The sequence below is a fragment of the Schistocerca gregaria genome, chromosome 1 (genome assembly GCF_023897955.1).
Source record: "Schistocerca gregaria isolate iqSchGreg1 chromosome 1, iqSchGreg1.2, whole genome shotgun sequence".
Taxonomy (NCBI): Eukaryota; Metazoa; Arthropoda; class Insecta; order Orthoptera; family Acrididae; genus Schistocerca; species Schistocerca gregaria.
The window spans coordinates 692,533,712-692,547,237 of NC_064920.1; the positions used below are offsets into that span (position 1 = coordinate 692,533,712).

The window sequence follows — 13,526 nt, forward strand, 5'->3', positions numbered from 1 at the left end:
CGCCCCCGGTGTAAAACCTGTCCTATGTACCCTCCCACCACCACCTACTCCAGTCCTGTAACCCGGAAGGTGTACACGATCAAAGGGAGAGCCACGTGTGAAAGCACCCACGTGATTTACCAACTGACCTGCCTGCACTGTGACGCTTTCTATGTGGGAATGACCAGCAACAAACTGTCCATTCGCATGAATGGACACAGGCGGACAGTGTTTGTTGGTAATGAGGATCACCCTGTTGCTAAACATGCCTTGGTGCACGGCCGTCACATCTTGGCACAGTGTTACACCGTCCGAGTTATCTGGATACTTCCCACCAACACCAACCTATCCGAACTCCGGAGATGGGAACTCGCCCTTCAGTATATCCTCTCTTCTCGATATTAGCCAGGCCTCAACCTCCGCTAATTTCAAGTTGCCGCCGCTCATACATCACCTGTCTTTCAACAACTTCTTTGCCTCTGTACTTCCGCCTCGACTGACACCTCTGCCCTTACTCTTTGCCTAAATATGTCTGCCTCTGTCTGTGTATGTGCGGATGGATATGTGTGTGTGTGTGTGTGTGTGTGTGTGTGTGTGTGTGTGTGTGTGCGCGAGTGTACACCTGTCCTTTTTTTGCCCCTAAGGGAAGTCTTTCCGCTCCCGGGATTGGAATGACTCCTTACCCTCTCCCTTAAAACCCACATCCTTTCGTCTTTCCCTCTCCTTCCTGAAGAAGCAACCATCGGTTGCGAAAGCTAGTAATTCTGTGTGTGTGTTTTGTTCATTGTGCCTGTCTGCCGGCGCTTTCCCGCTTGGTAAGTCTTAGAATCTTTGTTTTTAATATATTTTTCCCATGTGGAAGTTTCTTTCTATTGAGTACAAAGGACGATCCCTCAAAAATGTGTGTGTTGAATTTATAATTTGTAGTCATAAATTATCAGAAAACAGCTCGATTACCTTGTACCCACACACCAACTTCAATTTTTTGTGAGCTTTTACTTGCTGTTTCACATCTGTGATCTTTTTAAGAACTGATGAAATTCATTAGCACAAATTATTGTAAAACATTGTATTTTACATTTAATTTCCTTCACTTAGACAGATTTTATACAAATTATTGTAGAGCATTGTGATTTTTATTCATATATGCCAATTATATGTATTTTTGTTCATATTTTGGTGGGTTTAAACATTTTCCTCAAATCTGATGTTTCCTCAATTTTGCATTTTTTAAAGTCTGGACAGCATGAAAAAATAAAATAGGATTTTCACAGTAATGTTAAACATCTTGTCAGATGTGGAATTAACAACTGTCAATTAAATCAAAGTTTCAATTGAAGAGCAATTTTATCTCAAGAAATTACTATTTACTTCTATAAAATGTGACATTATGCAATCAAGGTCTGCACTAAATGTGTCACCTGTATCCCTAAATGAGGTAAACTGGAGCCAACAAGTTTAAGTACTCATTTTATGAGTGATTTATAGATTTTTTTGAACTGAAGTTACTTCTCTGCTTTATAAATCACCATTAACATGGAACCAGTGGATGGTTAGAAAGCTTTACTGCCAACAGAGATAAAAAAGTGGGTGGTAGATATAAAAGGTGAACCACTATTGGATTAGTCTATTTCAGGATTCATTTATAAATATAATTCAATTTTTCAAGTTAATTTAAATCTGTTAATGTAAATGTTGTACTCTCCGAAAATGAAACCTGTAATAATGAAAAGAATAAGTATTTGGAGGGGGGGGGGGGGGGGGGGACAAGATGAAGATGACATTCACAAATCATAAACAACAAGATACTCTTTTCAATTATAACAAAAATATTCTTTCAGACACCATGCAACAGAAATATTAACTGCTACTTCCTCTGATTATTATTGTTAATACATAAATTATTATATCACGTGTAACACTACAACACTAAAATCACTATAACAACCCATACTTACAGTTGTGAGAACACCCCGTCATCAATGCTGTACTGAAATATTCATAGCATATTCCACACCGAAGGAGCCTGTCTAGCTGCTGAAATTACCATGCCATGTATATTAGCAACAAGAAGCAAACCAAAGCAAATCCAGGAATTATTTACAATGTATTTACCTCTAGTCCAGGCAATTCAACAGGCCATTTAGCAGCTGCCATTCTGTGAGTTACTTTCCTCTGTTATCATAAATGCGGTGAGCATAAGACAAGTCACAGTTCTGAAGCACACGTGAAAAAGGACAATATTAGGGAACATTATCAATGTTAAGTTTTAAGCAAAGACATACAATCTCCTACATGAAATAATTCAATATGTGACCACAGTAATGGTACTGAATTTTGATTGGAATGTATATAACAATTCAACCATAGTAATTACATATCAAACAATGTGCTGCTGGCTATTATCTAGATCAGGACCAGTGGCAGTTACATGTTGTTTCTCTACCAATCATAGGTTGGCAACGTATCAGTTTAATGTTGCCACTGGTGTGATAATTTCATGCAAACCAATGAGAGGTGAGGAAAGAGGCAATGAATTTCTAACAGTGAAATAGAAATCATTCTCTTCTTTGCTATTGTCACAATTATTTGACTGTTTTCTACAATATGTTATGAATGAGGTTGTGGTTAAGTTGTAGTGTCACACTTTGGCTGCGAGCTGGTGAAGCCAATGAATGTGAAAGCTAAAAATCTGATTTCGGTGGTAGTCTAATTTGTAACTTAGCGCTAAGCCTAGGTTAGGTTGGAATTCGACAGTTTTACGCGCAAAAATTAAATCAATAGTATTTCTGGTCACATCCCCCCTCCCCCTGGAATATTTTACAAATAACAAGGCAGTGGTTTGATTGGGAGCTAACATCATAATAGCACATCTTGGTTATCAAAATTTGCCCATTTCTTCTGAAGGTGTTACCAGACACAAGCACTGTTAGTAAAACATGCTAATTCTAAGAGACTTTCATGACAGAACCCAGTCAACACAATACAAACCATGCTGTGTTATTAAAAATCATGAGTTCTGCAGTTGTGTTGGTCCAAAGATGATCACTGTACTTGTTTACGTTTACCACATAAGGAAAATATAAAGGGACAAATGCAATAATTGGTAGCAGTCTTCCTATTTAAATACCAAGAAACATAGCAAACTTAATTTCCAAACCAACATACATATGTAGTAGTAGTAGTAGTAGTAGTAGTAGTTAAATGTATATTTTGCCCACCATCAAGACATTAACACTATAATGTTCACCGACGGACTATCTAAGCCTTCGTATATGAGGGATCTAGCACATCCTCTGCCAATGTGGTAAAACATTCACTGTCTTACTATGGACAATCACAAAACAAAGACAGTCTTCCTCTTTCTGGGACTCTGTGATTGAAGAGGCCATTAAAATTAAGCTCAAAAATGGTCTAATTAGCAAAGATAGTGTCCTACAATTGAGTCAGGTGTGGAATCTTGCATCGTAGTGGTCTGTACTCGATGGCGATAATGCAGAGACTGGAATGAACAGTTTGCAGTTGGGGATCGCCACGCCTACGACCACCCAATGTGGCAGCTGCACAGACAATGTCAGTAGCAGAGTGATGGAGGGGGTAAAGACCAACACCTACAGGAGAGGAGCAGAGTAGCAGTCATCAGCAACTGCCTGAAGATGGTTACAAGTATGTTTGAGAAAATATCATGGAGAACTTACAATGTGTCCCAGACGGACACTCAAGAAATCTACAAGTTGTAAATATGCCAAGCAAACATCATATAGAAAAAGTTGTTGTTGTGTTGTAATAGTACTATTGGTGTTTATAGAAGTCCAGTGGAGGGAAGTTGGACCTGCAGTTGTACTAATAAATAAGCTCACTTCACAAAATATTTGTCATCCCTCTTAAAAGAGAACACTTATCACTTTGGAGCATTGCAGATGGCAAAGCACTGGTGCCAGGTGGTCATGTGACTTCATCATGGCCATGAAGTGGTACATGTGTACCAGATTATCATATGGAATAAGCACAATACAATGGGTTGACAAGGAGATGTCACATAAGGGCAGAAGGATCACTCCAAGTCAAATGACCCAATAATTCTATGATTTGTAACACCTCCCTCTCTCTCTCTCTCTCTCTCTCTCTCTCTCTCTGTGTGTGTGTGTGTGTGTGTGTGTGTGTGTGTGTGTGTGTGTGTGTGTGTGTGTGTAGCTTTTGATTTGGAATTTTCTTCATACATCGAGAGAGGCACATACTGAACAGAAAAACAATTAATTAAGTAGTTAAAGTTACAAAAAATACTAATGTATGTCATTTTCCGACTACAGGAAAAATTACAAGGGCATTGAAACATTTGTATCACATTTCTCCAACCTCCTGTGAATCTAGTTTTGGTCTTACTCCCCAAGGTTTAGAATTTGACACAACAATTTGTGAAGTAAGTGTGATAACTGCATGCAAGGGATGGCCTAAGGATATGACTGTGTACCAAAACCAGTAGCCGGACAACAATATAAGTTAACTGTGACTGAAGACACAAACGTATACTTTTTCAGTACTGTATAACATACTGTCATACAAGTAATGTCAGGAATAGGTAATTATCAAGGTTGTTGACTTTCTAATAAAATAATATTAATGGGTTTTCTATGAATGGACACACAAATAAATTGCAGATTAAAAACTACTTCTTACTGTGAGGGGAAAAAAAGTGCCATTTCCAGTAAGTTCATCCAGGCCTGACATCCAGTGCCTCAGACACAGCGGTATTAAATTAGCATATTTAAATACCAATTACTGTAGGCAGACAAATTATTTGTGAAAAAATTATTTCATTTTATTAATTCAGTAATTTTTGAAAGACCAATATATTGGATTTATTTGTGAATCTAACCACCTACTCACAGTAGTAAGAAAGTATTTTGTGTGCCTGCAGTAGCTTGCCCAAAACCTGTACAGACATGAAAGCAATGTAACAATCACTGACATTCAACAGTTAGATCATTTGCTCTTTGTCTTTCTTAAAGACAGGTCATATTTTCTGGTGGTCAAGCCATTTATCATTCAATTTGTAATGAGGTATGCTTTTAAATGAAATAGTGCTCAGTTAATTACAATGGAAAATATAGATACATATAATGTAAGAAAATTACTTACAACATCAAGTCATTTGGTGCCCTAAACTCCAGTAAAAACTCTTCAAAAATTTTCAGCGATGAATGAAGACCAACAAGATTTGGCATTGCAATGATCCAGAAGATGATCAAGGAAGAACTATAAGTGCTAGAAGAATCTATGTAAAACACAGCAAAAAACTGTGTACAACATGTCATATGATTTGTGAGCAAAAAACTAAAATCAGTGAAGGAAATGAAAGTTATGCAGGTAAGTGAGAGGTGACATTTCATGTGGCAGTACTAAAAAGTCAACATACTGAGAATGCAAATAAAACTTTGAAAGATTTGCGTTGCTTTCCCTTAAAACTTCAATCCATTCCACATTGCAGTAAGGCCTTATATGACAAACAGAAGCTAGAAATAGTGGAGCAGATTACAGTCTCAAAATTTCTGAAAGTAGAGATGATGAAACTGTTAAGAAACCCAAAGATTCTGATGGAATAATATTGTTAATAAAAATGGTTTGTGTAAAATGACCTTGTTTTAAATGTGAGAACCCAAACGTTAATATTGCTTTTTCTAAACTTTGTTCATTAAGACCAAAGTGGTGTATTTTAACTGACACCGCAGGCACTCATCGGTATGTCTCTGTGGTACCACCAAAATGTAAAACTGCTTTTGGATACAGAACACTCTGAAGAAACATGTAAAGAACTTATAGAATTTCCTGTATGTAACTCAGAAAACTACGACTGTCCCAGTGATGACAAACTGTCAGACTGTTAGTATGTAAAATTAGCTTACCGAAGTTGCTGATAAAGAAATAGAGTACATCCAGTGAGTTAACAAAAACCATAAGACAGAACTGTTAAAGAAATCTGTAACTGTTATTGAATACTTTGTAACAAAATTAAAGGCACTTAACCAGCAGTTGTTTATTTATTTATTTACAACTAAGTGTCACGTGAGATCCCTGAAAAAAATTGAAAGAAAATCTAACCTCTGAAAAAGCAATTCTGTTAATGGACTTTCCTGAAAAGTACAGTTTTGTAATTCAGAATGAAATCCCGAGTTACTACTGGACATGAAGCAGCTGTACAATCCATCTTGTTTGTGTTTATGTGATAAACATGGAAAACAAATTGGTAATAGTAAACCATTACTTTACAAGTATTGATATGGATCATGATGTAGGATTTATAAAAGCTGCTCAGAAAGAAGTGGTTGGCTGAACATTAAATATAAAAATATAATAATGGCGTGTGACGAGGGCCTCCTGTCGGGTAGACCGCCCGTCTGGTGCAAGTCTTTCGATTTGACGTTACATCGGCAACTTGTGCGTCGATGGGGATGAAATGATGATGATTAGGATAACACAACACCCAGTCCCTGTGTGGAGACAATATCCGACCCATCCGGGAATCGAGCCTGGGCCCGTAGGATTGACAGGATGTCGCACTGACCACTCAGCTACCAGGTGCGGACAATATAAAAATAGGAGAAAGCTTTAAATACTCGTGTGAACACAAAAATGTTTTTGCTACTGATGCTGAAGATTCCTTTTCTAGTGACTAGCCATGGTATGTCTATGTGTAATGGATTAGAAGGAATTGTAAAATGTGTATTGAGGATGATGTACAAATAACAACTGCATCTGGCATTTACAATAACTGCAAGGCTAATATTTGGTGTGACGCATAAAACATTTAGGAACATATATCAACCAAGACAAACTGGAAAGACCACATAGCTGATCTCTCACAGAGACTGAGTTCTGCATGTTTTGCTCTGAGAATGATTTCTTATGTTCACTCCTCAGGTGGTGCTAGAATGGATTATTTTGGTTACTGCCAGCCCCTTGCAGCTTATGGAATAGTTTTCTGGGGTAAATTTAATACCTGATTAAATGAAATTTTTGCATTACAGGAAGGGTTATCAGAATCTTGTCACATAGTTTGGCTAGGGATCGATGCAAGCCCCTATTCAAAAATTTGTGTTTGCTTACTGTACCCTCCTTGTACATATCCAAATGTGTGTTTATGACAAGACTTGGAGACCTGCTAACCAACTCTGATTGCAAACTGTGGGTCCCTCCAGATGGAATACAATAGAACAACCTGCATTCAAGGACATGTGAGGTGCTTTGGTGTCATTCTTTATAAATCAGCTGCCAACATAAATAAAGAGGCTGGAGATGGCTTTTAGATCAGAGTTAAAACCATTTCCTTTTGCAAAGTGTTTCTTATTCAATTAGAAGGACTATTGGGTTATTTTGATTATTTCCTTGCAAAGAATGTTTCTGCTTTCTTTTTTTCTATTTCAGTTACAGTGTGGTACACATTGGCTAAGAAGGAATTTGGTGTTTATGTTATTGTGATGGTTATAGTGTCGGCATCTTTTCATGTGCTTGCGCTTTAAACTTTTAAGCAGAGATAAATAATGTGCTTATGCGATTACTTTTTTAAGGGTTGTTTTAAATCTGAGATTCATGATTTACCTATGTAATTGACTGACTTATTGTGCTTTTTGTACTTTTCTGCAGTATTATGTATTTTGTTCACATATTTTCACATTTTCAGTAGTGTTGTTATTCTCAAAATTTCTTTTCCATTTATTTATTATTGTGCATGTCACACATACAATGCAGATATTGTGGTTTATGATTCCCCTTCCCCTAGTGAGTGAAGTGGCTACTCCATTCTTAATGCAGTTGACTCTCACATTCAGGAGAATGGGGTTTATTCTCCCTCCAGTCATCCCGACTTGCGTTTTCCATGGTTTCTCCTTGGCACTACGATGAATGCTGGGATGGTTTTGATTATGCCATGGCCTATTTCCTGCCTTATCCTCACATTGTCTTATCCCATTCTGCTAATGTTTTATATGTAAATAATATTTATGTAATGCTCCTGATATGTCCAATACTATTGTACTAAATAGTATATTGATAAATAAATAAATAATTTTTCCCCTTCTTAGTAAAAATCAACATAGGATTCTTATGCAAGAATCTCAAGAAGAGATTTTTGGCAATGAAGACAATACATGATGCCCAGGAATGTTCACAATTACAAACCATTTTACTGTTATTGATTAGAAGTTAAAAAGAGTAACTTGTTATAAAAAGCCATCCTCGATTTTTTTGTTCAATTAAAAACCTCATAATGGAAAAGCACCACTCATCCCTAAGAAAAATCTTTTGGAGCAGTACATGATGACAGTTGATACTTTGTCTTCATCAAGAATGTATGTGATGTAGAAGGAGATCCTAATCTTCTTTTTATTCACCCATCTGGACCAGCAGCACTCTTTTGTCCTAAAAAGGAAAACTCTTGTTTTGTACCTCTTTATATACTTTGGTGTAACTGGATCAAGCACATTAGGAAGAATATATTATTTTTTAATGAAACAATATGAAGTTAACCGCTAATCTAATTTGTCACAGTGGATGAAAAGTAAAAGTGCTATTAAAACTTTCCCTTGAGAGATCCATGGACCTTGACTGCTGAACATCCACATTTTTAACTTTAAACTTTTGCCTACCCTTAAATAAAGTTAATATTAGTATTGAAAATATTCTAGTTAAAATTATAACTTTTGGCTTTGTACTTTCATTATTTTATCAAAACATGTGACACATTTACTAAAGCTTTTCAGTCTACATAATGTCTTTTTAATGACCTTTGGAACAATGACATGAAATACCTTTGTATGCAAATGAAAAGCCCCAGTCTATCAAACCCTATGCTTTTTTAAAACCATATTCAAAAATATTTTGCACATTTAAGGCATCATCTTTTAGGTCATAACAATTTAAATTAATTACCAATATTCCCGTACCAATATTGAGTGTAGTTATTTTAATATCTTTTCCTAGAAACATACACCCTTTTTGTATCACCTGGAAAAATATAACAGTGATGGGTTACAAATAATTTTTCTCTTTCCCTCTCTAAAGTAATGCAATCCAAATGGGAAGCTTCAACCACACCATTTATGTATGCTTTTTGAAAACTTTACCACTTTTTCCTCAAAAACTATAAGAAATATAGAGAAGAAATTTTAAACTAGTTATTACTATAGCAAAAGTAACAAGTAAAAAACGTTTCTAAAAATCTGATGCAGTGGGTGTCAGGCCTGGATAAACTTAGATGGAATTATCCCTTTTTCATTATGGTAAAAAGATTTTTGATTTCCAATTTGTGTGTACATTCATAGGGAAAATCCATAAATATTTTTATTTTACTAGATAACCTACAATCTTGGGAATTATTTAAGAAAAAAGTTAGTTTACCAACAGGTTGGATAAATGTTATATAAGCATTTTTCAACATCCCTGTTATTTTTCCAGGAACTGGACATACAATAATGTCTCTTGTAATTATCTTTGCAGCTTTACTGCTTCAACAATTACATTTCTTTCAGTTATATGCCTCTTTAATTTCTGAAAGAACATTTCGAAATCAAAAACTTCATAAAGTTTAGTCTGAGAAAGAAATGGCAGAAGTTGTTGTAAGTATAAACAAATGTTCATGGCTTCTTGGAACTCGAGAGAGGAACTATTCTGTTTGCCCTTGACCACATCACAAATAAAGGTGCCAAGGTGTTTATGTGACCACCTCACGAATAAGGTTGCCAATGTGTTTGTGCATCAACATGTCTACAGAAATGTAACACAGTGTAAGAGCAGCAGGCATTCAAGGATCTAAACCAAAGACTGGAGACATGTCACACTTTGTCAATGGCAAAAGGTTTCTAAGGTGACAGGAATTGCTCCTGTCCTTGGATGAGAGTTAATCTCAACCAGTTTCTTAGCAAACATTGCTACTGATATTTGGAATTGGGAACCTAATTTTAAAAGGTCCCTGCTCACAGCAGTACATAAAGCTGCAAGTCTTCAGATGGCCAAACATCACAAAAACTGGTCAGCAGCTGACTGGAAGCAAGTCTGAATAGAGTAGCCCGTGCAAGATATAATTCTCTAGTGCTATGGAAACATACTGTACTACAGGCCAAGTGACCAAGAGGATTACATGTTTACTTCAGCATTCTCAGTGACCAAGTATGAACCTTTTTTTCTATATACCCATGAAGAGTCTGCCGTGAGCACTACTGTCTTTTGTGATGCCAACAGCTATATTAAGGGAACTGTATGCACACATTCCTTGTTTAACAAACTTTCGGGCACAATACCTCAACAGGCCTGCTAAATCACCTGATATTAATTAAAATCACGTCTTGGGCTCTCTGGAACATTATAATCAACATCCTCACTATTTTGTGGCTTTATGGGATGTAATCATCTACAGCTGGTTTCAGCTCAATATAATTGCACGCAGCCTACTTGTAGATTCTCTTTCTTGCCAAATTGAGGCCATTATCAAGACTACAGGTGGTGTTACATGGTACGAGAGTGGTTTGAAAAGTTATCAGAATCGCCACAAGAGGTGATTAGTAATGGTGCAATACAGAAAAACAATGATATTCAGTGCACTGTGACCTGTAAACACGTGCCACGTGAGTGCTCTTAGAGGAGAGTTGTGGGGGTGACGTGGCACTGCTGTTGTTCCCGTGTAGTGATTTGTGAAGACAGAAAAATCAAGATTTGAGCAGTGATTAAGTACTTTGTACAGAAAGGTATGAAAGCAAAGGACATTCATGCTGATTTCCAGAATACACTGGGAGACTCTGCTCCTTCGTATTCAACTGTTGCCAAAAGGACTAATGAATTTAAATATTCTAGGGAGGGCTTAGATGATGATCCACACAGTGATCGGCTATGATGTATCACTACTCCAGAAATCATTGTATAAGTGCACAAAATGGTCATGGAGGATCACCAATTGAAAGTGCGTGAAATTGCTACACTTGCCAGATGTCACCTGAAAGGAGTCACCTTTTAACTGAAGAATTATAAATGAAAAAATTATCTGAAAGATGGGTGCCACCATTAAGACAATGTACGCTTGCACACACGTATCATCACCATGGCAAAATTACACAAACTAGGGTATGAATTGTTGCCTCTCCCACCTTATTCACCCGATATGGCCATCAGACTGCCATCTCTTTCCAAAACTGAAAATTTTTCTTGGTGGATGAAGATTCACTTCAAACGAAGAATTGATAGCGGAGTAGACAACTATTTTGCAGGCCTGGAGGAAACTCATTTCCGAAGTGGGACCAAGCCACTAGAACATCGTTGGACCAAGTGCATTAACCTACAAGGACACTACATTGAAAAATAAAAAAAAGTTTCAGTGATGTAATTAGGGCCTAGTTTTTTTTCCCCCTATTCAGTTCCGAGAACTTTTCAAACCACCCTCGTATCTGTCATGTCTCTTGGGTATGACTAATTTTTTGTCCAGTATTTTTAGTAATGGTGTAATACAGAAAAACAATAAAAGTTGATGTATGTTATGACACAACGTGTTCAAATTTTCATTGTAATTGTATAATTTAAACAACTAGTTAGGAAGCTGAATTTTCAGTTTGTGAGGACTGCATTCCCAATCACACCAATGGAGGTAACTTTATGGTTGAATCTACACATCCCTCTGTTTTCAAATACAAACAAGGAGAAATTGGTTGCACACCCATAGACTCATGTAGCCTACAACTAGTATTCCGAAAAATTACATTTTCATATGTGTGAAAATGACTTGGACTGACTATTCTCATTAACCGTACAAGAGCTGTATGCGTACAATGTAAACTAACCTGTGTTTTGCATTAATTAACATTTATTCAAAGGTATTCATTTGTTACAAATCAAAACATTTAGAGAATAAAGTCAGGAGACATATCAACGCAACATGCTTGACCACAAGACAGAAGCATTTTCACAATATCAAGAAATTTTCTGTAATTCTTATATCAGACCGTGTGCCACGTTCTTGATTCAATAATTAATAATATGATTTGGCAAAATGACTTAACTCTTATGTGAACGTTCCCAAGTTCCAGTTTCACAGTAAAAGGCAACTTTTTAACAAGTTTTTAGCAGTAATATGAAAATAAATTCTTAATGTTATAAACTATTTTTGCAGGAAATTAACACAAATTTTTCTTATACCTCAAATGGTGACGTACATCGAAATTTACAGACTCAAACTATGTCAAGGATTAGGACCAAAAACAATTCCCTCCTGTGCCATTATCAAAGAAAAGCGATATGAATTGATGGTACATACTGTACGTGTTCAGTTATTCTTTTGACGTATCCTTTGTTCATGTCCTCAAATCTTAAGAAGCACTGATGTCTGTCAATACTAGTCTAGTACGGGGTATGTATTAAATTTTATGTACTGTCAGTTAATAAATTTCATTCCACGTGTACGTAACGGATCACACCGCAATCATTGTTCTGGTTAAAACAATAAATCAAAATATGAATACTTTTTAAATTGTACTACCAACACGTGAGTCTCACAAAAAACTAATCATATCCTGAAACTCTGAAACACACAGCATTTCACGACAAAGTTGCAGTGCACCTACAAAACTCGTTGACGTAAACTCCTATACAGGATCAACAAACCATTTAGTTTCAATGATGTGTCCCCTATCTTTCTTTTAAAAAAAAAAAAAATACTTCGCTATCTCTTTATGAATTTCATAACAAAATATATGCTGTAACTGACACTTTATATATTGTCCCAGACAGCTTTCTCAACACGAACATTAGATTTACGTACACGATCACCAGAGCAATAAAGCTCTTAACTACGTTGGTCCAACGACGAACAGGTTCTGTTTACAATTCACACAAAACACAACACCCCAAAGAACGATAACACTTTCAATCTACCATTCCCGCCTTCGCTTATTTTGTGTTGGTACGTAGCTCACTGACTACTACAAATCAGTGTTGCCAGCCAAATATAAGTTATTTCCACTATAAGCGTACTCAAATTCCGCTACATTACGCTACAATGTCAAATATTATTTATAATATCGCCTACACAAATAACTGGCGATATATGGGCTGCATAAAGAATTTGAACTATAAACAAATGTATTCCATACCCTTCAAGCTATGCTAACTGCAAGCACGACAAGTAATGAACTTGGAGATAGAGGACCATTCACAGAGTCACTGTTAACATAATAAATGTAGTTTGATGCAGCAAGTACTTTTCTCTTTTTATATAATTTGAACTTGTGAAGGCATAAGGAATTCCTTCTCGAGGGGTTTGTTAGATTTGTGTGTGAAATGTTTTTATGTCAATAAAATGGAAACGAAATTCATGATCCTGTAAACATATCAATATTTTGGTCATCTTGTGGTACTTGAATTCAATTCTAGGCTATTCGGAGATAACAAGGAGTTTTTTTATCACCCTTAACAATCTAGGGTCATATACATTTAAATTGTCTAACTACTCATTTTTAGAGAGGAAAGAAAATTTTATAAAATTCTAATTCTAATTAACTTTCTACTTCCTG

At 36.3% G+C, this 13,526-nt stretch overlaps 1 protein-coding gene across 12 annotated transcripts in view; it reads right to left on the minus strand.

The window, feature by feature from the left end:
- The window catches only part of LOC126364697 (E3 ubiquitin-protein ligase RAD18-like), a 118,355-nt gene that overhangs the window by 95,856 nt on the left and 8,973 nt on the right, over window positions 1–13,526 (minus strand). For 3 of the 12 annotated variants that reach the window (XM_050008088.1, XM_050008086.1, XM_050008085.1), the window contains 2 exons: window positions 2,095–2,195; window positions 1,938–2,016 (listed from right to left, as the gene is read on the minus strand). In XM_050008088.1, coding sequence (XP_049864045.1) covers window positions 1,938–2,016; window positions 2,095–2,136 — 121 coding nt within the window. In that variant the 5' untranslated portion in view covers window positions 2,137–2,195. Of the gene's footprint in view, window positions 1–1,937; window positions 2,017–2,094; window positions 2,196–5,118; window positions 8,390–12,153; window positions 13,129–13,526 lie in introns of those variants that run through there. The other 9 variants (XM_050008087.1, XM_050008084.1, XM_050008080.1 and 6 more) reach the window with 9 other exon arrangements.